This window comes from Gigantopelta aegis, chromosome 11, assembly GCF_016097555.1.
Source record: "Gigantopelta aegis isolate Gae_Host chromosome 11, Gae_host_genome, whole genome shotgun sequence".
Taxonomy (NCBI): Eukaryota; Metazoa; Mollusca; class Gastropoda; order Neomphalida; family Peltospiridae; genus Gigantopelta; species Gigantopelta aegis.
The window spans coordinates 11,316,543-11,342,394 of NC_054709.1; the positions used below are offsets into that span (position 1 = coordinate 11,316,543).

Genomic DNA, 25,852 nt, shown 5'->3' on the forward strand with positions numbered 1-25,852 from the left:
CATTAGTAGCGAAAGATCTTCTTTTTTTTTACATGCACCATCCCACAGACAGGATAACACATACCACAGCATTTGATATACCAGTCATGGTGCACTTGGAATGAGAAATAGCCCAATGTGTCTAGCATTGGGAATGGACCCTGGACCATTGCGCATCATAGGAGCGCTTCACCACTGGGCACATATTAAATTTTCAGGATTGACCTCATATGTATTATTAAATCTTATGCGTTGGACATGGTTCTAGGCAATATTGGGTGGGACACTCATTGGCGGAGGTATCGTTACCCTCCTCCACCCCATATTTTCAAATAACCCTTTTTAAGGACTACAGTCTGCAATATACAATACTAAATTGCCCCAAAAATGTGTCGCCAAGCATATTAGCATACCCCTGAACCCCCTACAAATGGGATTCCTTTTGGTAAACGAACTTGCCCTTTAATTGTGACCCCTACACCATTTTACAAAATCATGGGAAGAATAATTTGCAATGGGGATAGTAATATTTTAGAATTCTAGTCCAGAGGCCAATGGAAACGGGTCTTAATTATGTACGGTACTTGAACATGTGTAAAGGGAAAGGGATGCCTTTTTTAAAGCTTTGCATTAAATTTTCGATAAGCTTTGTATTAAAGTTTTTGTCCATAAAATAATTTTTATTAAGTAGATTTAATTTTATCTGAAGTGCTAATAAATCTTCATTTAAATATGGTGCAATTTACAGATCATAATAGTTTGAAATGGGCATCAAATCCTGTTTTAGTGATGTTTGCATATGTATATTTAGAAATAAATGTTATTAAATATCAAATTGTTGTATTGTGTTAATGCAATGTTGAGCTAGTTTTATTTATAGCTGGGATAGGACACCACACCCCAGGTGAGATGGGATATCTACCTCCGCGTCGCGTGCTCTCGTCTTGGAACCTCAACGTCAAGCGTGCTGGCGTCTTGGAACCTCCGCGTCAAGTGTGCTAGTGTCTTGGAATATTATCACCTCAGTTCCCTCAACCAAAACCAGTTCCAAGGTGTGTGCTGTCCCATCTCTAGGAAAGTGCATATAAAACCTCCCTTGCTGCTAATGGAAAAATACAGCAAAGGGTTTCCTTCGAGATGTAAAGTGAAAACGTAGCAAATTACGAATATCCAATAACCAATGATTGTTTATCTGCTGTGGTGTTAAAACTAAATTTGAACTTTATTGGGTCCCCAAGAGAAATACAAAGCACACATTTGCACGATTTACCCTGGGTAGGGCTAGTTCTGGGTCAGCAGAAAAGTTCGCCAAATATTTATTAAACAAAATTTCAATTATGAAATTATTTCACAAACTGTTTTTAAAATTTGCAATTGGCATATTTGGAAAGTGCCAGAACTAGCCTTGCTGGGAAACAAACATCTATTGGTCCAGTTGCTAATAAAGTTTCATTCACTGAGCTTCAACTTCACAAACCATTGTCAATCAGATAAGGGACTGGTTAGAAATAAATTAAGACAAAACACATTTCATCAACGGAGTATTTTTATTCTCAGCAAAAACTGTTATGATCCCGGCAGTGTGAACTTAGTGCAAAAAAAAAAGATATGCAACATAAAAAAATAAGATGTAAATTTAACAAACGGTGTGCATGCCTAAAATAAGTCAGTTGCATGAACGGAATGTCGTAATTCATCAAAATGGCACTAGAAAATTCAAGAAAGAAATTTATTAACAATGGAGTCATTCCATATCAGTTCAACACAGCTTTTGACATCACCACCACCACCACCGATTTCCTTAAAATTTGGCAGGATGATTAGTGTCATGGAGGAACATTCAGAAACCAACTTTCACCTTTCTTCCAGCGATATGGGTTAATGAACTTTGGCCAAAATAGCATGACGTGGGTTCAAACATTCATATCTCCGGTAATATAGCTCCTAGAAGCATGGGGTTTTACCATTTTGTTTTTGGCTTCGTCTTTTTATTGTAGCTTATTGAGTGTTATATCGCTAACTTTTTTTCAACTTTGTTATAACATTTGTAGTGAAAAACTACAGCAGGCAAAGCAGACTTTCTTTTAATTTTGTACATTCACATATTGCTCATCTCTTGCGCCATTATACATGTGTCTACAATGTCGTCTGTAAAGAGTGAATTCATTTTAAGACAGTCAGCATGTTGTGACCCATTCAGATGTCACAGCAAGAGAAAGACTAAAGGTTTGCGAGAACTTACCAAGAGAGTTATTTTGAAGTTCATGTCAAAAACAACTTGCTAAGCTGCCCTCTGAACCAATTGAAAGAAGATTTAAGTAGTAGTGAAAAAGTCCAAGTTCCAGCAGTGCTACCCAAGAGTTGGGAGTATTAGAAAGGTAGTAGGATGAATTTCAGTGTTCTAATTATATGGCCAGGAAGGCTAAGAATCTGGTCAAGGAACAGGGAATTCTATCAATACCTAACGTCAATGGCAAAATAATTTCAAAGGCAACAGAGGTAATGGTGAAATAATTGAAGTAGATGGTCAAAAGCAGCACATACAAAAACATCTGGTACTATATAACCTAAAATTGGATTTTCTAAATTTGATAACTGCGTCCACAACAGTGTGTACTTGTTGGGTCCAGTGCAACACACTGTACCGCACATCAAAACATAAAAACTGTGGAGCCAACCTTGATACTGTTATTCATGGTGACACGAAACACTATCGACACCGTCTTGCTGCCCTTCAGTGCAATCCACCACGCATTGCATATTTTCTAGGTCAATGCTCTGAATGTCCAGGAACAAATAGTTTGCGGGATAAACTTGAGACATATGTAAGACAGCATGATTGCTCCAATTCAATACAAACAGTGGACATCAACAGACTGAGATCAACTTTAGAAACAAAGGTTCAAACAGTAGATCGAGTGTGACTTCTTTCACAGATTTGTCTCTCAAAACTCGTGTCACGATTTCATTGCCAAACAAGTGTCTACATTTTTATTTTTATTTTTAGCAGGGAGTTCTTGGTTGTTGCTGATTTTGCTGAAAATTATAGTTTCGTTATCCAGGATGCTACCCAGTAATTCCACTGGAACAACTTACAAGCAACAATTCATCCATTTGCGTGTTACTATCGAACACGAGATGATTCAGAAGCTAAGCTTTGTTATCTCTGAGAACACACATGAAACGATAGCTGTGCCCAAAAAGCTTTTGTACATTTCAGATGGTTGTGCTGCACAATACAATTTTTTTTTTATATATATATATATATGTGTTACGAGGATGTTGGTGGTATTCCAGCAGAATGGCACTTCTTCGCAACATCACATGGAAAAAGCCCATGTGATGGAGTTGGGGGTACTATAATAAGACTTGCAGCCAAAGCTAGTCTCTAACGACCATATAACCAGCAAATAACGACACCTCTCCAGCACTTTGAATTTGCAGTCTGAGATCAAAAATATTCATTGTCAGTTTGTAACGGAGCTGTATCAAAAGGAAGCAGAATTTCTCAGTGAGATATTAAAAAAATGCACACACCATTCCTGGGACAAGGAAGATACACAGCATCTGTCCATTGTCAAAAGATAAAGTTGTTGTTTGTGTTTTCTCATAGTGTCCAGACCAAAGAGGAACATACATCTATCCTTTCAGACACCGTGGATGCGTGTTCCATAAAAGGATATGTCACTGATATATGACAGTCAGTGGTAGCTGGCATGTGTTAAAAAAACTGATGTGAAAACTCTAGATGTGCAGCTGACTCTTCATCATCCTCATGGACCAGCACCATCATGTGCATTTCCAGACTATCCCGATATCCTTACTATGGATTGTCAAGATGTTCTAACAACTGTTCATCCAACCATAGCAAAAGGACGCACATACATGATTTCAGCCAAGGAAACAAAATTGTAACAAAGGCTCCCATGAAGCGGAAATCAAAACTAAGCAGATTATCAATGAAATTCTCTCATTAATGGATGATTACTCAAAGTTTAAGAGTTCCTAAATTTGCTGGAATTGTTATATCATGGAATTTTGAATTTTTTAAATGTCACTGTCAAAGTTAAAAGTTGTGAGGGTTTTTTTGAAATTATAATACTTGACAAGAACACAGTATTGGGTTTCATATGACCTTGGTAAAAGCCCCATGCTTCTAGGTGCTATATTATTGGATGTTTGAACCCACGACATCATGCTATTTCCGCCCAAAGTTCGTTAACCCACATCTGTAACAAAATTTGGTTTCAGAGTGTTTCTCCACGATACCAATCATCCTGCCAAATTTCAAGAAAATCGGTGATGGTGATGTCAAAAGCTGTGTTGAACTGACATGTAATGACTCAATGAAAAGTTGTTTTTTTTGCGCATCGCTATAGATAAAAAATGTAACTAGAAGTTTGTGATTGTAGTGCACAGAATAATTGTCCTATTTTGGGACTAGTCAATTTGTTCAGTCTTCTCTTGAATCTTCTGTTTAATCGACTTCCTCAATTGTTGGTCCCCCGTTTCCCCCAGATGGTGCTCCCCCAGCCCCTGGGGCTCCTGCACCTCCAAAGTTAGGCATTCCTCCTGGCATGCCTCCTGGCATGCCGCCGGCTCCATCGCCCGCGGCCTGGTACAGCTTGGTGATGATGGGGTTACAGATTCCCTCCAGCTCCTTCTGCTTGTGTTCAAACTCTTCCTTCTCGGCCAGCTGGTTCAAGTCCAACCACTGGATGACCTCGCTACACTTGTCCGTGATCGTCTTCTTGTCACTCTCGCTGATCTTGTCCTTCAGTTTCTCGTCCTCCACCGTCGACTTCATGTTGAATGCGTAGCTCTCCAGCCCGTTCTTCGCCTGGATTCGATCACGCTGCTTGTCATCCTCCGTTTTGTAGTTCTCGGCCTCGTTCACCATGCGTTCGATCTCCTCCTTGGAAAGACGACCTGAAAATAAATTTACGGTTTAGTTTTTAATTATACGAATATTTGAAATATAGCAGTCCTTAACAATGGTTTTAGTTTTAGTATGGACGAACATATGTGGTGGTGGTGGTGGAAGAGAGAAGGCGTCACCTTTCACATCTTCGGCATTAAATAAATGCAAATTTCAGCCCTAGTTATAGAAATATAATTAAAAATTGGGATGGTTGAAAAATAAATTTAATGCGAACTAAGAAACTAAAAAACAGACTTTCAACCAAATAGCTAACCCCCTAGAGAGAAAACTGACTTGGCTGACAGGGGTTTCTTCATATATTCTAGTTATTCAACAATTTCCAGGATGAAAAACAATGTAGCAGTCATTAACAACTGATTTAGAATTATGAACTTCTATACCATGTTTTTGTTAACAATTTAGAATAGACCATTAACTATATATATTTTTACTGGTGCATTCCGATATTCAATATTCTTTTGAAATACACTCCAATGCACATAAAACATTGGGTCAAAATTATGAAACCTGTTTTAGTCATACAAAAATGCAACTATTCATATTTACAATGCTTAAACACCTGCATTTATGAAAAACAGGCTTTCTCCTTTTTGTGGGGAAGCTATTGCACCGTTTTGTATTAATAACCTGACCGAATTACGGCAAATACATCTGTAATTTTTTTACCAAGCTGTATTCCAAATCTGCTTCTCACTAAATTACAAACATATGCACCACAGCCTACTAGACTGTCTCTCAGCTCTTAGCGACCTCTCAATTGTTTTAAATGAAAATTCCACCAAGAGCCTGGCAACATTTGGTAATTTCGAGACAGCCCTCAAATTTGCACATTGTGCTACATCCTATTCTGTGACGCTTACCATTCTTAATTCTGTGAACGCTTAGTCATTCTTAATTCTGTGAACACTGCCATTCTCAACATGTGAATAAAGGTAAAAGTTAAGTTTATCAATCATCGGCTATTGAATGTCAACCAATGTGAATGAAGACATTTCTAATCACCTTTGTCGTTAGTGATTGTGATCTTATTTTCCTTGCCCGTGCTCTTGTCAACAGCCGACACGTTCAGGATACCGTTGGCATCGATGTCAAAGGTCACCTCAATCTGGGGGACACCTCGAGGGGCAGGGGGAATGCCAGTCAGTTCGAACTTGCCGAGAAGGTTGTTGTCCTTGGTCATGGCACGCTCACCTTCGTACACCTGGAAAACAAATTGACAAAACATTTACGACATGGCTCAAAATTTAACAAAAAAACACCCCACCAAAACCAACATGGAAATATTCTTCCACTTATGATGGAAACTGATCATGAAAGCCAGGTTCATTCCTACCGACGGATTGGATTATTAACATTTATGGTACTGCAGGATTTCTTGCCAGTCGACACTAAAACAGCAAGCAGTCCATTCGTCAATTCCTATTTGCCATGGTTTTTGTACTCTGTAATGGCTGAAAATAGGCTCAATAGAGATTGGGACCAAAAGAACGAATTAATGTTTAACGACACCACAGCACAAAAAATACATCAGATATTGGGTGTTAACCTTCTGAGTACTGCAGGCGAGCTATCTCACCCGACATCACGTCAGTCGACATACTGTATACTGTATACAGTGCATTCCCCAATTCATATTTCCCGCCGTTTTGCACATGACACTCACCGGAAACGGGAAATATAATAAAAGATTGTTTTTCAAAATGGTGGCTTTTGTTTAGATTTTTTCAAATGAAAATACCTTGAAATTTTGAGTTCAAAAAGTGGTTTTCAGCAAGTATTTTCGCTTGACAACAATGGCGGTACGTCGCCGTCATTTTCAGGGATTGATAGCTGATTGTGAAAGCTAATTTAATAATAAATTTGATTGTTTTACCAACAACGAAAATCACCAAATATTGCAATATGAATCGTAGTTTGGGTTTTTACAAAAATTCTGGTCAGAAAACCAGTTATCGGGTGTGTGTGTGAAAATATTTAACCTTTCACATACAATCATTTTATGTATTTATAAACTTTTAAGTGAAAATATGTCTGCACAAGTTATAAAACGCCAACTCTTCAACGTGGTTGATAAACAGGTAAAAAGAAATCACCTATTTGGAGTGAAATGTAACAAAAGCCCAACTAGAGTCAAAGAAACTGAATAGTAGTGTTGAAAATTGGAATTTCATGGGCGATTTTTTTTCTTTATATATATAGGGCAATTCCATGAAAAATGATACCTCTGGAGTGAATTTTTCTCCCCCTGTTATGTCTTTATTTTTCACAAAGAATTATTTGTTAATGATCAATAAACCATAAAAACTCAGGTTTTAATTCACAACTGTCATGTGACCCGGTAGCAATCTTTAATTTGTGCTATTTCCTCCTAAAAATAGAACCCAAATTGCTATGAAATCTTTTTTCAAAAATGTCATTAAAATTGGATGAATGTCATTAAAATTGGATGAATATGATAACGGTAAGTATTGCATTTTGTTTCTAAGATCTTAATGGTAATTCCCAAACATCACAAATGAATAAATTTGGAATAGATTTTTATGAATAAAAACTTGGAAGCTCAATTTTAAATATTGCCCTCCTACAGTGCTACCATATATTATATATTTTTTTATATTCTCTTAGTTGTGCCATGGTTACACAACATGGCAACATATACTCTAAGTAGGTACACCAAGAATTAAAATCTATTGGTAACTGATTAACTCCCCAGTCTGACAACACATTATTTTCCATTGTTATATTTCTTGGAGGCATAATGTAAGATTGTGAAATGTGTTAATTCCCAAACTGCTATATAAAAAAATTAACAATGAGTTTCAGAATTTTCTTGACCTTTGCACATCTCTGTAAAAGTATAGAAAAAATAGTTTTCAAGAACTGCAGACACCGTCACTCCTTAGAGGCTAATCTAAAGATGCCTATTTCACTAAAATAAAATATTCATGACTCGGTTAACACTGTTTTTAAATAGATATATGTATGCAGATGATAGCACTTCACAAGCATCAATGCATATACGGCACCCTTATACTTCAAGATATATATTGTATAGCTTTTGATGTCAGATGCATGTAGAATTTGTTTCATTAGATATATTGTATTGCTTGTGATGTCAGAGGTAGACATTGTTTCATTACCGTAGATTAATATATGTACAGCACCATTTATTGTAGACAGTATCTATAATGTTCAATAATAATTACCGGTAATACAAATTTAGAATTGCAGTTTCATACATGTAGTGGCAAGTCACTTATTTTGCTATTTTTACATTTATTTATGATAAATAACTACACATGAGATGATTTCATACATAATCGTTCATAATTAACTCAGAAAAATCAACATTACACCGTACTGCCACAGTGGTTTCCCATGAATTCTTGGCTAAAATAGTAAAGTACATGAACAGTTTGCATCAGTTATTCAACAAAACAGCCAGTCCTTTGTCATTGTGCAATTGCAACTCAAATTCAAAATGTGATTTCACGCAATTAACTGTTGGTCACCTGAAATGAATTTTGTAATGATATAATTCTTTTTTTACCTGTAAATGAAGTTATTTGGTTGTAATGTTTTATGGGCATGTAATTTAATTCAAGAATAATCTTTACATTTCAAAAGGTAAATAAAACAATAATGTTTGGAAATTTATTATGCAACTATGAAATTGCCCCTTTAACAGTTCTAAATAGCAAATGTACTTTCATTTGATAAATTGGTTACTACTCCTGAAAATATCCCAAGTTGCTGATGTTTTTAGTAGAATATCTCCCAAGACACCAACCTAGAAAATGAACGAGAATCAAGCACATTTGAACGAAGACAGAAAGAGGTTGGAGATGGAAAAGAACAGAATAGTGAAAAATGGAGCAAGATAAAGTGAAATCAAACAAGAAAAAACAAAAGAATGACAGGACAGCATGCTGAGAATACCACCCCCACCCCCCGATTTTAAAGAAAGAATATGGGTTATTTACAATATCTGCCTTATTCCCATCGATTTCTTTTGAAACATTTGGTTCGGTTCAGTCATTTGGCGATGTCATAAGAGTGAATGCAATATATATATATATACTTGGAAATTGCAAAAAAAAAAAAATCATTACGTACACTTCCAATCAAGATGTACATGTAAACGTAAGCTGTTGTCTCATTGTTGAGGAATGTGTGCAGAAAATTTTGAAGGGAGTGGGGGTTTAGACTGGCAAGCACCGATAATGCAACTGCCCAAGTTACTGGGGGTGGGTTTGAAAAACTGAAAACCTGATGTCCTAAAATGCAATATCTTGCATTCTACAAGTAAAATTCATCATGAGAAATGCATGTATATGCATATTAAAATAATAATAATTTGCTTTGAGCAGGGATAGGGTTGGGAAATGGGGGGTTGACCCCTCCCCCCAACCCATCACTCTGAACATGCCCCGATTGTTAGAATTTTTTTCTTTTCTTACAATTTAGATGAGCTAGTTGCCAAAGACAAATGTTTTATTTTAAAAATATGTTCTTATTAGTTTTTATGATTCGCAAATGTTGTCTCAAGTTATTTAGTGTTACGTCAGTTACCCACTAATAAAAAATTCCTTGTAGAAAACAGTTCTCTTGTTCTAGTGATCAGAGATTACCTGTGCACTACACATTTCTATATATATCTGAAAACTTGATGCTTCAGATTTAGAGAATTTTGGCAAGTTCAACGACGTCAAATACAAGTTACTTTTTTTGTTGTGTCAGTTACCCACACTTCATTTATGATTGTAGTTGTGCTGAAATTGTATGCAATGAAATTTTCTTTTGACATGACTTTGTCACAACATATTTATTTCAATAAGAACACTCTTAAGAATTTTATTGAATACTTGTAAAATAATAAAGACGTTAAAAAATTTCTCAATGTTGCATCAGTTACTGTGGAATTGCCATATATATATATATTTTTTAATATGACATTTAAATCCTAGTGAAGAATGAAGAGAGGAAGTATTTCACATAGAATCACCTGAATGAGCACTCCGGGCTGGTTGTCCGAATATGTGGTGAACGTCTGTGTCTGTTTGGTGGGAATCGTTGTGTTTCTCTTGATCAGACTGGTCATCACCCCGCCGGCCGTCTCGATGCCCAGCGACAGAGGCGCCACGTCGAGAAGCAACAAGTCTTGAACCGCCTCTGACTTGTCGCCAGACAGAATCGCAGCCTGCACAGCTGTAACACAGTTATCTTTAGCTCAACAACAGTGTGTGTATAACAATAGGGAATTCCACTTAGCATGACTGCACAGGATAAAGCTGACATTCTATGTCATTAACTATCTTTATCCATCCAAAAATGAAGAAAAAAACTTATTATCCACACAGTTCAACATAAAAGAGTTAATAATAATCATACGAAGCACACGTGTAATAACAAGTGTAATGATGTCATTTTGGGAAGCGGCACAGCTGGAACACAGAGTTATCTTTAGCTCGACAACAGTGCATGTATAACTTAAGAAATGCCAGTACTTATGACAATTCAAAAACTCACTTCTAATCAATTCTGAAAAAAAAATCAAACATGCTACAAGCAACTGGACAAGCTATTTAATGTCGTAAAGGATAGGTTAAATTACCGATAACACACATTCTGTGAAATTAATGTAGCAGAAATTATAAACTACAGAACACTGACTAAAGTGTAATTTCAGCCGAGTGGATATATATTTCGACAAATTCACAAAAAGAAAATCCACAAAATATCTGGAAATTATTTTTAATGATGGAGTTATTACACACTGTATCATACGTACTTCAAAATGTAAAAATGGATGTCTCGAACAGAACTAATTCCTCCAAAAATTTAATACAATAATTACCAGACTATTTAACCAGGAACAATTATGGTGTCAAATTGTACACAGCATGGTCTAGAGGCAATTGATAAATGAAAACATTATCACTTCCATGTAGTTTATAACCATGTGTGAATTCCGTAGTAATAAACTTTGTCATACCTGCTCCGTATGCGACAGCCTCGTCTGGGTTAATACTTTTACACAGTTCCTTCCCATTGAAGAAATCCTGCAACAATTTCTGGATCTTGGGGATTCGAGTGGACCCGCCCACCAGAACAATGTCGTGGATTTGACCCTTGTCATATTTTGCGTCACGCATCGCTTTCTCCACAGGTTCCAGCGTTCCTCTGAAGAGATCGGCATTCAGTTCCTCAAATCTAGCCCGAGTGATGTTGGTGTAAAAATCGATGCCTTCAAAGAGGGAGTCTATTTCAATACTGGCCTGAAATGAAAAACGTAGATCAGAGCATTAATAGACAGAACTTGCAAAAATCAGCATCTACGAATAATGCCATGCTACAAAATACATTCTGGATACACACAAATTTTAAGATGATAGTAAACACACCAGTCATCTTCAACACGAAATACTTCGACTAATTTTCAAGAAAATATCTCAACCAATTTTTAACAATTGAAGATGCAATGAGACTTGATCATAATCAATTTGGGGTTTTCTAACAATTATTTTAGAATATAAGTGGACACCTAAATAAAGCTGACTACTGAAAGATAGGATTCTTTGTGTAGCTCATTCACAGGCAGTCTACAACTGAGTGGACACCTAACTATAGCTTACCCGACTACTGGAAGATAGGGTTCATTTTGCTCGTTCACAGGCCATCTACAACTGAGTGGACACCTAAATAAAGCTTACCCGACTACTGGAAGACATGGTTCGTTTAGCTCGTTCACAGGCCGTCTACAACTGAGTGGACACATAAATAAAGCTTACCTGACTACTAGAAGATAGGGTTCGTTTAGCTCGTTCACAGGCTGTTCGTAGACGTCGAACTGATCGCTTGTTTTCTGAGATGTCCTTCTTGTGTTTCCTCTTGAAGTCCTGGACGAAGTGGTTCACCATGCGGCTGTCGAAATCCTCTCCTCCCAGATGGGTGTCGCCTGCCGTCGACTTCACCTCAAAGATTCCGTCTTCGATTGTAAGGATCGACACATCAAAAGTACCACCACCGAGATCAAAGATCAACACGTTCCTCTCACCACCAACCTAAGGGAAACCATCAAATGGAAGTTACAATTTGAAAAAAATGTAATCTTCAAATCTGTACAACCTACAACGCCTAGACATTATGTACAACCTTCAAAGCCTAGACATATAATACAACTTGGGTTTGATGCAACATAAAAATTCCAGTCATGGTTGGCACACAATTATCGACTGTAGCAGGCATGCGTATTATAACTTTGAATACAGGTCTCAGATTAATGAACAGGTATAGGTTATGCAAAAAAATTACTAAAAATTAGGGAACCCATTTCAGTTGTGCTTAATCCATTCTGACCATGTAAATGTCTAAATCTAATGTGTGAACGAAAACATGGCTTACACAAGAGTTACCAGTATTTTGAGATAAAACTTTATTAAAAAAACACAAACCAAGGGTAATTCAAAGACAACTTATGTTACATTTTGACCGCTATAAGCTGTAAAGGCGACTTCAGAACTTGATTTACAAAATATCAAATTAAAATGTTCTTTTACAAGTTCTCCAGCATAATCGGGATTAACAGACTTGGTTGACATTTTACATATTAAAAAACACTTGTTGAGTCCACTATTTAACATCAGTTTATCAATGTTATTAAGGCAGTTAACTACTTAACTGAAAAGGTTGCCAATTATACCTGAAACCGACCTATCCACAGACAAAATCATGAAACTGACACCACAGAGATATTTACTTGCCTATGATAGCAATTAACCAACTGGTCTTCGTCCAACTGCACTGAATATATGAAAATGGCAATTGCGAAACCCGATCTAGAATGTTTCTAAAAAGAAACCCAACGCCATCACACAGGCTCCTCTTGCAGAGCAGCAGCAAGGTTAGTTTGTTGTACTGGGCTTTGGAAGCAACTCTAAAGCTGTGGTGACCAACATATGTATCTAACTAGGACTTCCAACATTACTTTCATAAAAGAAAGAAAGAAATGTTTTATTTAACGACGCACTCAACACATTTTATTTACGGTTATATGGCATCAGACATGTGGTTAAGGACCACACAGATTTTGAGAGGTAACCCGCCATCGCCACTACATGGGCTACTCTTTCCGATTAGCAGCAAGGGATCTTTTATTTGTGCTTCCCACAGGCAGGATAGCACAAACCATGGCCTTTGTTGAACCAGTTATGGATCACTGGTCGGTGCAAGTGGTTTACACCTACCCAATGAGCCTTGTGGAACACTCACTCAGGGTTTGGAGTCAGTATCTGGATTAAAAATCCCATGCCTCAACTGGGATCCGAACCCAGTACCTACCAGCCTGTAGACCGATGGCCTAACCACGACGTCACCGAGGCCGGTATATTACTTTGATAAAGCATCTTTCTCATTTTTACATACCTTCTTGTCTAAACCATATGCAATGGCTGCTGCTGTTGGCTCATTGATGATTCGGAGAATGTTCAACCCAGAGATCGTTCCTGCATCCTTGGTCGCTTGTCGTTGAGAATCGTTGAAATAAGCCGGAACTGTTACAACTGCGTCCGTCACCGTCTGTTGAAACAAATGTGTAAAAATATTAGTGAATGGGAAGGAAATGTTTTATTTAACGATGCACTCAACACATTTTATTTACGGTTGGTTATATGGTGTCTGACCACACAGATATGAGAAAGGAACCTGCTGTTGCCACTTCATGGGCTACTCTTTTCAATTAGCAGCTTGGGGTCTTTTATATGCACCATCCCAAAGACAGTTGTGGAGCACTAGCTGGAACGAAAAATAGCACGCAAGTCCACAGACAGGAATCGATCTAGAACGATCGCCCGTGCTTCTGGCGAGCACTGTACCACATCCCGCCCGTTTACAGTGAATAGATTACTCAGTAGTATATATACATAACCAGCAGTGTTTGGAATTGATTTCAATTTCATCAATTAATCATCCGATATAATCAATATGAATTAACAGATGATCTACTATCTACAATCAATTCCACCACGAAAGAACATATGTTCTGAGATCACTTCAGTTTTAAAAGTTTATTACTTGACCAGTCGTGAAATATGAAAATGCTTTTAATCTTTGACAGTCATGAATGGTGTTTAGTGTGTTACAAAGTAGTGCTGCAACGATAAACCGGTATACCGCGATAATTGATCAAACCGCGGTACAGTTTTGCGTATTGCGAGTTTTATACTCCATTTTTTTTTTCCCTGTATCTTATTTGACTTGAAATAGGCAAACAAACAAAAACCGCATCATTTTATTAATCAGTGATGACAGGAAATGTAACAATCACATCAAGCGTAGTCGCCTCACTTGGTTCTAACTTCTAAACAAAACATGTTAAAAGTCCAACGAAAATAACCAGTTAACGATAATTACAAATAAATGTTTTGTTACTTACACATTATTATTCATTGTTCATTTACGTTGGAATACGGCTACGGCTAAATAAACCAACAATTTCCGAATGTGACAATTTATAAATAGTTTGACACTGTCATACCAATGTTCTAGTAGACTAGTATTGTTAAAAAAATAAAAATATGGCCCAAAACATTTAACCTGACAGCTGAAACTAATAAAGATCATTAAAAAGTTATGCCTTCTGTTTTCATTAAAAAAAAAACAATCCATAAATATTAAATTTAAATAATATCAACTATATTGCAAAACAGTTTCTTATATCGCAAACCTTATCGTTGCACCCCTATTACAAAGTATGAAGCAGTGGTTTTTTTAATTACCTTTTTAAGGGTTTAAATAATGCATAAATATTTCACTAAAAATAGTTGGGTTTTTTTGGTCTTTTTTAATTTATTCAGGTAAAAGAATACACAATTTTAGTTACACGGATATCTGTTTAAAATCTGGCAAAACGATTCCAAACAAAACTGAATCCTGTTAAAAAATATATATAAACTATTAATTTTACCTTTCCTAGATACTGTTCTGCCGTCTCCTTCATTTTGTTCAGGACCATTGACGAGATTTCTTCTGGGTAAAAGCTTTTCTTCTCACCACGGTAAAAGACACTAATTTTTGGTTTTCCACCTTCACTAACCACATTGAACGGCCAGTGTTTTCTATCTGATGTTACAGTAGGATCATCATAACGTCTGCCTATAAGTCTTTTTGCATCTGGCAAAAAAAAAAAGAAAAAAAGTAGTTTAAAGGCATATTCAGGGAATAATTTGTTGGGGTTCGCATCGCAGTTTGCTAGTCATTCTAGCGCACGTGCGAACCAATTTCACACTATGGATCGCTGTTACTGCGAACCAAATAATCTAATTATTTTCGCGGTTGTAGCAAAATTACCATCGTGTTTTTTTCACTCTTTCAATTGGCAAAGTTCGGCTTGAATAATTCAATGTTAGAATGTCACATTCAGTATTCAATAGAAATTTCAGTGACGTCTCGTGTATTCAGTAAAACTAGGAATTAATACCAGGTAGTTGACTTTCTGTGTTCTAAAAATAAATTTTGTGCTGACATCACTTGTGCAAAACATGGATCAAAATGGTTAATTTGTCAATGGTAAACACGTGGATTCGCGAAATTGACCCAAGGGAGAAATGGATACGTTATGAAAAGGAAAATGACAAGGTACACAAATCATTTTATAAAGGTACACATCAAATGATGATTTATTCACACTCTGCAGTATAACTTACTGCTTAGAATACATCCTGTAGATCACAAAATCTCTTGGGCTCTAAAAGGATTCATTGTGCTGTCCATAACTTAAATGCTTGAGCCTACGTGGAAACTGCTAATTAAATTTACAAATGTGCTAATCAAATCACAAAATGATTAGCAGCAACTGCTAACCATTTTTTCCTGTACAAATTATTCCCTGATATTGTCACAGACCACTGACCTATTTAATGGTCTAACAAAGTATTACCTGAACAAAATTTGTCCCTAAATGTACTTTATTCAACCATCTTCAATAACCACCACACTCCATATTTATTACCGATATTTTGTAAAATTAATTGAATTATGGCAATGGTCCATAATTCAAAAACTAAAATTGCCAAGAGGGTTAACTTGGATTTCACTCCATCATGGTTCAATTAAGGTGATGCGATAGCTAGATTTGGTTTCCAACAATTAATGTAATTTTTATTTATTAAATTTTTTTTAGAGAAATACGGCATTAAATCCGTGATAGTATGCCTTTAATGAAAAAAAAATATGTAGTTTTGTTTTATTTAACAACACCACTAGAGCACATTGATTTATCTTATCGGCTATTGTATGTCAAACATATGGTCATTCTGATTTTTTTTTTAGAGGAAACCCGCTGTCACCACATAGGCTACTCTTTTACGACAGGCAGCAAGGGATCTTTTATATGCGCTTCCCACAGGCAGGATAGCACAAACCATGGCCGTAGTTGAACCAGTTATGGACCACTGGTCGGTGCAAGTGGTTTACACCTACCCATTGAGCCTTGCAGAGCACTCACTCAGGGTTTGGAGTCGGTATCTGGATTAAAAATCCCATGCCTCTACTGGGATCCAAACCCAGTACCTACCAGCCTGTTGACCGATGGCCTAACCACGACGCCACTAAGGCCGGTATTATAGTTTGATGATGTCCCAAAACATTTTTGTTTGTATCAGCAGATGCATATTTTTTTTAATCAAATAGCTACAACATATCAAGTAATATATTTAACAGCATTTGCAATATGATGTCAAAGACCTAACTTCTCATGGCTAAATAAAATTAATCGTAACCTATCAAACAGAAGACCGAAACCCATAGATAACAAAAGGTTAAATTATCACTCCCATTAAAATAAAACAACTTCTATACAGTTTAGCAAGGGCATAAGTTTTGGTCAGCCAATCAAAGTCAAAATACCAGTTGAATAAAAGATTTCAATGTTATAGAAAAAGAATACAGATTTTTAAAAGTGATCCCCAAATGTGAGGCAATTTTTTTTCTTTTTTCTACTTTCGAGTGAAACAGCCCCATCCTAACGGTTAGCCAATCATTTTAAAGGTGGTGTAAATATTGTATTACATAACTAACAACCATAAATAGTAATATCTCAAGCAGTCTCTAAAAAGTTCAGTATCTTACTATACTTTTTTGCAGTTTTGCAATTTGCAATGTGCAGTCAGAAATATCAAGTACATTCCGACTACGTTGAACATTCTAGAATCGCAACAAGAGTTTATAGCACAAAACAAGTGTTGTAAAACTGTTTTTTTTCTTCTTTTTTTGAATTGGTTCAACATAAAAATAAAAACCAATTTAAAAAAACCTTTAAAATAAGAGTTCCTTACCAAAAACTGTGTTTTCAGGATTCATGGCCACTTGGTTCTTGGCTGCATCGCCGACAAGTCGTTCAGTGTCGGTGAAAGCCACATAGCTGGGTGTGGTTCGGTTTCCTTGGTCATTGGCGATGATTTCTACTTTTCCATGCTGGAACACTCCTACACAGCTGTACGTTGTTCCCAGATCAATACCCACTGCTGGAGCTTTGGCCATTTTGCTGGAAAACAATTGTACAGTAATGTTGTCAATGTGTGTTTTCTTGTGAATGGTTTGTGCAAACATTAGTTGTCGTTCAGTTTTACCACAATCTAAATGTACTTAACTTTACAAACCCGAAAAACAATTCTACAGTGTTGTTTATTCTTAAAAATTACCGATATTGATTCGCATGACCTCGCACATGTCAGATCGAAATGACCAAATAATTAAATGTTTATGATTTTCATTCATCCCATTAGATTTTTATTTCTATTTTATATAAGAATTGCAAAAGGTACGAGCATCATTTTTGTGCCCATATTATAGTGAATAGTAGACCCAAACCACTCAGAACAATTATAAATAATGTGTATAAATTGATATTTTACAAACTAATCACTGGTATGGACGCATTGCCTATCTGTAATAACATTAAGTGTTGGCGATCATGGAGGAAAAAGTGGTGAACAAAATGCTCTCGACAAACTGAATTTTTCCGTTTAAAAAAAAAATTAATCTGCAATTATCCACCGTACCTATACTCTCCAAAAAAGTTCTATTAGATCACCAACTACTTGATCACATATCTGACAAATATCAACATATATTTCATTAATCACAGCAAACAATATTCATACCCTACAATGAAATCAATATCAAAGTTTGACCGTGACCCCAAAATGCAGCCCTCAATCCAACTTTACATGAAACTGATAGATCACAGATTACACATGGCAATGCACAGCCAAATGTTATTACAATTTGCAAGCTCTGGCATCGTTAAATAGCAGGGTTCTGCCCAGGATTTCTTGAGTGGTGGCAAGTTTTTCCCCCACTGGATTTGGCAGCAAAAGGTGGATGTGGTGGGGGTATGTGGGCTCTCCCCCAGGAATTTTTTTTAATGCAGGCCCTTAGATGCCATATGAGCAACTCATAAGGCCCCTAATAGAGTTTAAAATCTTGTGAATTTTTTTTTCTATTTTCCTCTGATCCTTTTAATAACACCATATATGATATGATATGATATATCAACCTGCTTATAAACAAGATGTTTGTTTTATTTTGTGTGCTGATAGTTTGTTATGCTTCACTGCTGAATGAAATAAAAAAAGATATAATTTGTGATGCATTTGTTTATTTTGCTATAATAAGCCTATTGATAATCTATTCATTCCAAAGACAAGGGGACAGTGAAGATAGATAATGTTGCAATGGCCAGCAAGGCAGGGAAATCACAATTTATTCAAATGAGTAAGTCTGTGATTTTTCTTCCTTGCCCAAAGTTTCACCGCAGCCTTGAAAGGAAATCTCTCATTGGTGGTCCTTCTATCACAACACTCAGAATAGCATCCAAAGCCCGCTCCACAATCCTATTTCGGATGTTTGTTTTGATCAGCTTCATTTGAGAGAACATTCTCTCTGGATCTGCAATGTTTGAAGGAAGAACCCCCAATATCAAAGCAAGTTTGGACATGTTTGGATATACATCATGCAAGATCTGCCTAGTACATAGCCGCTCAACAAACTGTACCTTTTACGAAATATGGATTTCAAGTGAAATTACGCTAAGATAGTATGTTATATTTATTGTGTACAAAGCCAAAGCAAGGGTGCGAAAAGTGACTGTCGTCGACCTAAGCAGTCGCAAATATTACCATCGACGTCCCAAACTGCATTCACCCAACGACAAAAACATGAATACGATATTTACGGAAATACGATTCTACATTTTTCAGCTACGATATGTGAAACAAAATAGATTGCAACCAACTAACGTAAAAAATCAACAATGTGGACGTCAAATAAATCCATTCTAGTAAATAAAAATGAAACACCCTCCGGTAACAGGAAAGTGCGACGATTCTAACTGCGTTCAGGCACATGCGTTTGCAAAAAGTATCATACCGCATATGTACGGTTTGCCATTTTTAATTTTTAAGGCCACTACATTAAAAAAATGTATGTTTCTTAAGTATGCACAGTTGATGAAGACTGTTTAATATTTTTTTTTAAGGTAAAATTCAATTAGTCAAGCATTTTGGTCCAGTCCGCGTTTTACCAAACACCCATCACTAACACTTGTTGTCAAAACTGATAGGCATTACATTCATACCAGTGAATAGTTTGTAAAATATAAATTTTATTTATAAATTGAATCTTAATTAACATAATTTATACACTAACAATATTTACTATTGTTATTAATGGATTATGAATACTATTCACTACAGTAGAGGCACAAAACTGCAGCATACCTTTTGCAGATCAAATACAATAATTGAAAACAAATACTAACAACGGGTGTTAATTTTTTTTTTTTTAAATGCTTTGGCCATGTTGATCTTGCACTTGACGTTATGTGACACGCACCGAATTTTAACTCATCTTTCTCCATTTTAAGTTAATTCCTACAAAGTCACGTGGACCCGATATCGGCAATTTTATGGAATAAACAAAAACTTAGTAAAATTAATGGTTTTAGGGGTTTATAAAGTTTCGTATTTAGATACTTGTTTGAACTTTATTGTTAATGAAAATGTTCTAGAACTGAAGAAAAACATCACAAATGAACGACAACAAATCGGATGTTAAATGTGCGAACCGTCCACGAGAAAACAAAGCGAACGGAGTTGGAAGCATAACGCAGTTAGGGACGTTGACGATACATATTAGCCCATTTTCATAGCTCGCTACCATCTATTTATTTATTTCCGTTAAAATAGCTCTTTGCTGGAAAAAAGGACAATATATATGTGTGAGTGGAGGGACGAAACGACCCGTTTGGATGACAAACTGACTTAGGCCAAGTAAAAAAAAAATGTTTGATTCCCATTACATGCCAAAAACAAATAGGGTAGGTAGTTAGGGAAACTTTTTCCCCCACCCCCCCCCCCCCCCCCCCCCCCCCCCCCCCCCATTTTCGAGCTAATATTTCCTGAATAGTATAGCAAATTAATATATTAAAAGCTCTTTCTTTGTGTTGCAGTGCAACTGACAATACATACTCTAATGAGAATCATTAATTATTTTTTTTTATAAAAAAACCCATGTCGAAACCTAGTCCAACCACAATCGGTATTAATGTAAACACCACCCAAGTCTAATACTACACTGTAAGGTTATAAACTACGATAACACTAAAATAACACTATAATTTGTTCATTGGAAAAAAGTTTTAATATCAAAGGTCTGATCCACAACATGGTTACACCCCCTCACAACTACAGCAACAACACCGATCTTCCCGGCCTATTTCATTGCCAGTATTGCAGTAACAAAATGTACATCATGAAGACAACGAAGATGTCAATAAAAATTAACAAAATAAGTTAACAAAAAGATCACCATACTAACTATCCTCATAGCAGAGATAACAAAAGAAAACAACTATTTTCAGGAAAACAGATTCCCTTTTGGTCGTCCATAAGGACACTGCACAGTATCTTTGCGCTGTTGACAAAGAGGTAAAACAGGTTTGTATTTTTGCTTTTAAAGATCTGATCCACAACAAGTTCGATTACGTTTTGGGGAATTCCACTACCAAAATAGACTGGAAATTTGTATCATTCTGCTTTTTAAAGCTGCACACCCTAGTTCCATCCAGCGAAAATAAATTATAATTTGATTAATGTACAAACCTGTAACACACTTAGATCATGTTTTTATCAAATGGAGTGAAAAAGGTTTTATATCGATAAATACCATGTCCCAATTGCTTGAAATAATTTTGAAAGTTAGTATTCTGATGTCACCAGTAGACGTCGCTCGAAGCACAACAATGCCTACGTCACGACAAATTTCACAGACTTGGGGTGCGTTTGTTTCACCTCTCCTGGACATGTTCCAACTGTTCTGTCCTGGTTGTATCCCCTCTCCAGATATCGTAAGACTTAGCAAAATTATTGGTTTTAAGGGTTTGTAACGTTTTGTATTGAGACACTTACTTGTCTGAACTTTATTGTTACTGATGAATCGCTGGCCCAACTTCAGGATTTTATCGAAGACTTATCTGAGGAACTTATTGGTAACAGCAGGGCAAAAAAGGCTGTCAAAGTATGTAACATTGAAAGGCCAGTGCTAGAACACAAGGTTGAAAAAAATTTCACAAAAAGAAAAGTGTGTTCATTAGTGGCATCAGGAAAGGGGCAGAGGCCAGGAGCTACAAATTTTGGATGTGTGCAATGTCAGATTCCTGTGCATGTTGAATGCCAGTCCAAGCACATGAGATGCTACAGTGCCTGAACTGCTGTCAAAACATTTGTGTACATATCAAGTGACAAACCTGTATACATTTTCATTTGAATACTCGCCTGAACTTTTTCTTTTTCTTTTCCTTTTTGACAATTCCATGGATTATTGCAGTGTAAATAGTGTGTATGTGCTCTTGAAAAATCAACCTGGATACATGTTTTGATCAGTAAGTGTATAATAAATTATTTGTCTTACCATGAATGAATTCAGTGAAGTTTTATTATTTTGGATCATAATGATGTGATGTGAATCGTTTGCTTGCAGTATAGGCACTTTTGACACGTCGACTTGAATTTATTATAACTCCATTATCTATTGGTGTATCTTAGATATTTCTACATCATAATGTAGATAATTGAATTGCCTATAATTAATACACTGACAAATCACCTCTTTTAGCATGTTTTCATTCAGATATTTTGACATCAACACAATTTTAAATTTTTGTACTACCATATTATGGTATATAATATATATATAATAAAATATAAATATTGCATAAAATTTATAATAAAGTACACAGTTATAAAGGGCATTCAATTCCAAACAAAATGGTATTTTCATTTATATAACTTGATAAATAAATATTTTATGGCAATTTATAGTAAACGGCGAATTCCCACATACATTTCCAGAAATTCTCAGATATTGGAGGTCACATTCACATGTGGGTTGCAGAATGAAAAGATTTAAGGGTGGGGCTTCAATATAGCTGCATTAGCCTAACGTTTATTTTTTAAATCAGTAATTCGACATTTTACTATGTATCAGTCAACTAAGCTACGCAATAAATGATTGAGGTACGAAATGACCAAATAACTGGTACGAAATGGTTAAATTGGGTACGAAATGACTATGGTACGAAATGACTATGGTACGAAATGACTATGGTACGACATGACTATGGTACGACATGACTATGCAGGCATCGAAATAAGCATTGTGTCTGGTAACCCATTTATAGGTTACCACAAAATATAACCTGGTAACCTATAGATTTTCAAAACTATATGAAAGTTAGAATTCCTGTTACTATTATGCGGTCGTTCTGAAATAAGAATATTTTATTTTCATATTAAAATGTACATTAGATACGCCCCAATATTAAAAACTGTTCATTTTATAAATTTATTTCAACAATGAAAATGGAAAAAAAAAATCAAAATGATTAGTATTAAATTAATTAATATTTTAAAATAAACAACAATCTATACTATTCAATTAATTACTAGTTACCTTCCTGTTCAAATACGTTTCGAAACGATGTTTAACACACCCAGCGTTAAGAAAATGCGACTTCTTTGCAGCACGTGCCGACAGGTCTTCCAGTACAAAGGCAAAAGGAAGTAGGCTATATTTTATTATGACGACAATGACGTCATTCGAATTTTCTAGAATGATCATTGTTCGACTATTTCCGTTAGACACATCGGTTAAGTCCGTACACGTTCATCCAGAATTGGCCGAAAAACACCGAATGTCATCGTATCCACTCTGTGTGGTTTATTACCGAGGCCGGCGAGGGTCAGCATACATTGATACGTAGGTGTAGGCCTTCTTGTTTTTTTTCGTGACTCGTATGACAACCACTGTTGTTCGCGTTTATTCTTTACATGTCCGAGCCTGTCCTAACAGTACTGGAAGATTGACCGCCCCACTCTAAGAAGAAATAGGAAGCGGGGTCGGCTTTTCTAGACGTTACTTTGTTTTATTGTGATACCATCTCGTATCCTCCGGAGTCGGGCCCGTTCGCACCACTATACCAACCCATGACGTCTGGACTATACCCGCTTTCCAGACGGTTCGTCCACTGGACAATTCGTCCACGGACGTCGTCCACTCACCTCGGACAATTCGTCCACTCGATGAGTGCATTTTTAAAAAACATATTAATAGTTATTTCTTTGACATTGTAATCGTTTCGTAACATTATTTTGTGGTATTCTCGGAACCGAACATACGGGTACTTCGACCCCTGGCCGCCATTGTTTATCACGTGATGCGGTGAAGCTTCTCCTTAGTTACGTATGGTTTGATAGTGAAATGAGGCAACTTTTGTCGATCATTTACAACAGTTAACGGTCACGATGCCTAACACATGTTGTGCAGTTGGCTGCATAAACCATAACATGATGTTAAAAAAAATATCGTTTTACAAATTTCCAAAAGAAGAGACTAGGCGCCGCTTGTGGGTAGGGTCATTAAAACGACAAACCTGATCAGAATGTGACCACGTTGACTTTAATGTTGTTGCTTGTTGACACCAACAGAGATTAATTTAGCAAACAAAATGGTTAAAGCATGTGCAGTGATAAAAATCCCACATTACACTGTAAATAAAATACACAATTCCATCGTCTTCCATGAACCCCCCCCAACAAAACGATGCATCCAGTTCTTGAATAAAGAGTATATTCCTTTATCATTAAATTTGTGTGGTCTTTATTTTTCATTTAATCTTAGTTGCTTGGATATTATCTATACTTGTATTTATTTTGCCATACCACAGCTACTACATCTTATTTATTTATTTTTTAATTTTAAAATAAAAGTTTATAGGGGCCTACTGCTAAATTACACACATATAATAATTATAATATAGGCCTAAATTCTTGTTTAAACTTTAATTATTATTATTATTGCAAATGTGTCTGTAGCAGGCCTGCAGTAAGAAAATATATGGCGTCCCCCCCCCCCCCCCCCCCCAATCAGTGTGTTTATTATTTACTTTGGTGCAGAGGGTAAATAATGTGTGTGCCTTTGTTTCAGTATATATATATATATATATGCCAAATTTCTAGGGAAATCACTAATGTGTGTGTGTGTGTATATATATATATATATCTGAGGATGGCTATATTTTATTATTGCTATTTTTTTGTTGCCTGCATTCAACCAGTAAGGAAGGGCAACATCATGTGGTAATTTTGCAATCTGTAAAAACAAAAGCATTTCATTATTTCAATAAACTGTATTTTGTTTTAAGAATAAAAGAATGTATTCAGTGGAACATTATACTGTTGCCAATACATCTATATAATAAGATATGACAATAATACTATTGTAATTTTGAACTTGTAAAGTAACAACTTTGCCATTGTTTAATTATTACATATTATTTGGAAATAAAATAATTATTAAATCATAAAAATAATCAACTTAATCATGCATACAAATTTTATTATAAATACAAATAATATATTTTGTAGCCCACATCATAATTATTATATTAATAATTATCTTATCATTTCAAAATTGTTAAAATTTATAATTAACATTGCATCAACAAAAATTATATTCTGCCCAACCTGCCGTCCTCTCGACATTCAAAGTACACGGAAACACATCGGTACTAAATATAGATTATACTAATTCAGATTCCCATTGTTCGTTTCTCTTATATGGCAACCCAAGCTGTTATAATACTCATAAGACGTATTGCAACTGTGTGTTAGCTACAGAAAATAAATGACAATATGTAAGGCATGTAAAAAGTTAATATGATAACTTTATTCTATGTAAACCAGTAATCACTAAGGCTTTGCTTCACCCCCAAAGACCCGGATGATCGGTAACTAGGCCGTGTGACGTCACGCCTGTTCCGAGAATACTATAACCAAAAAAGTAAAATAGAGTTAGAATTCAACATTAATATCCAGTTTTTATTAACTGTTTGTACAATCTAATTAAAATTAGCTCTACTATTGCATGTTTCGTGTGAATTATGAATGCCTTAAAACAAGTTTTATTTTATAAAATAAATAATTGTTAATGTAAAAATGAAGACTGATAACTCATACCGTACGTATTGGTATGGTTCGCTGTACTGCGGCCACTAAAATAGACTCGCCCGATATTTTTAGAATTTGTATGCTCCCAAATAACGTTATAAAAGGCGAAGTGTGATTGGTCAATATTTAAATTATTATTTACAGACGAAATGTTACTTGGACATTGGAGACTACGCAGTATTGTTAGCAATCTGATTAAAATTAGTTCTACTGGTCTAAATAAGGCTATCGTAATTCACATGAAACATCGTATAATTCGGAATATTTTCAAATTATTTTCAAATCACTGGCATGATTCTGCAAGTAAGGTTTTGATTGGTGGACATGAGCTACAAATGGCTGCTGTTAGATCCACATGTAATAGTGG

General features: G+C 35.9%; 1 protein-coding gene across 1 annotated transcript; it reads right to left on the reverse strand.

Annotated features, from left to right (window-relative positions):
- Positions 1 to 1,507: 1,507 nt before the first annotated feature.
- Positions 1,508 to 23,074, reverse strand: LOC121385431 (heat shock 70 kDa protein cognate 4). The gene is made up of 9 exons (XM_041516107.1): positions 22,931 to 23,074; positions 17,254 to 17,462; positions 14,886 to 15,091; positions 13,346 to 13,498; positions 11,713 to 11,985; positions 10,917 to 11,199; positions 9,927 to 10,129; positions 5,924 to 6,122; positions 1,508 to 4,908 (listed from the first exon to the last, which is right to left on the reverse strand). The coding sequence occupies exons 2-9, from the start codon at positions 17,456 to 17,458 to the stop codon at positions 4,457 to 4,459; spliced, it is 1,974 nt and encodes a 657-aa protein (XP_041372041.1). The 5' UTR covers positions 17,459 to 17,462; positions 22,931 to 23,074; the 3' UTR covers positions 1,508 to 4,456.
- Positions 23,075 to 25,852: the final 2,778 nt, after the last annotated feature.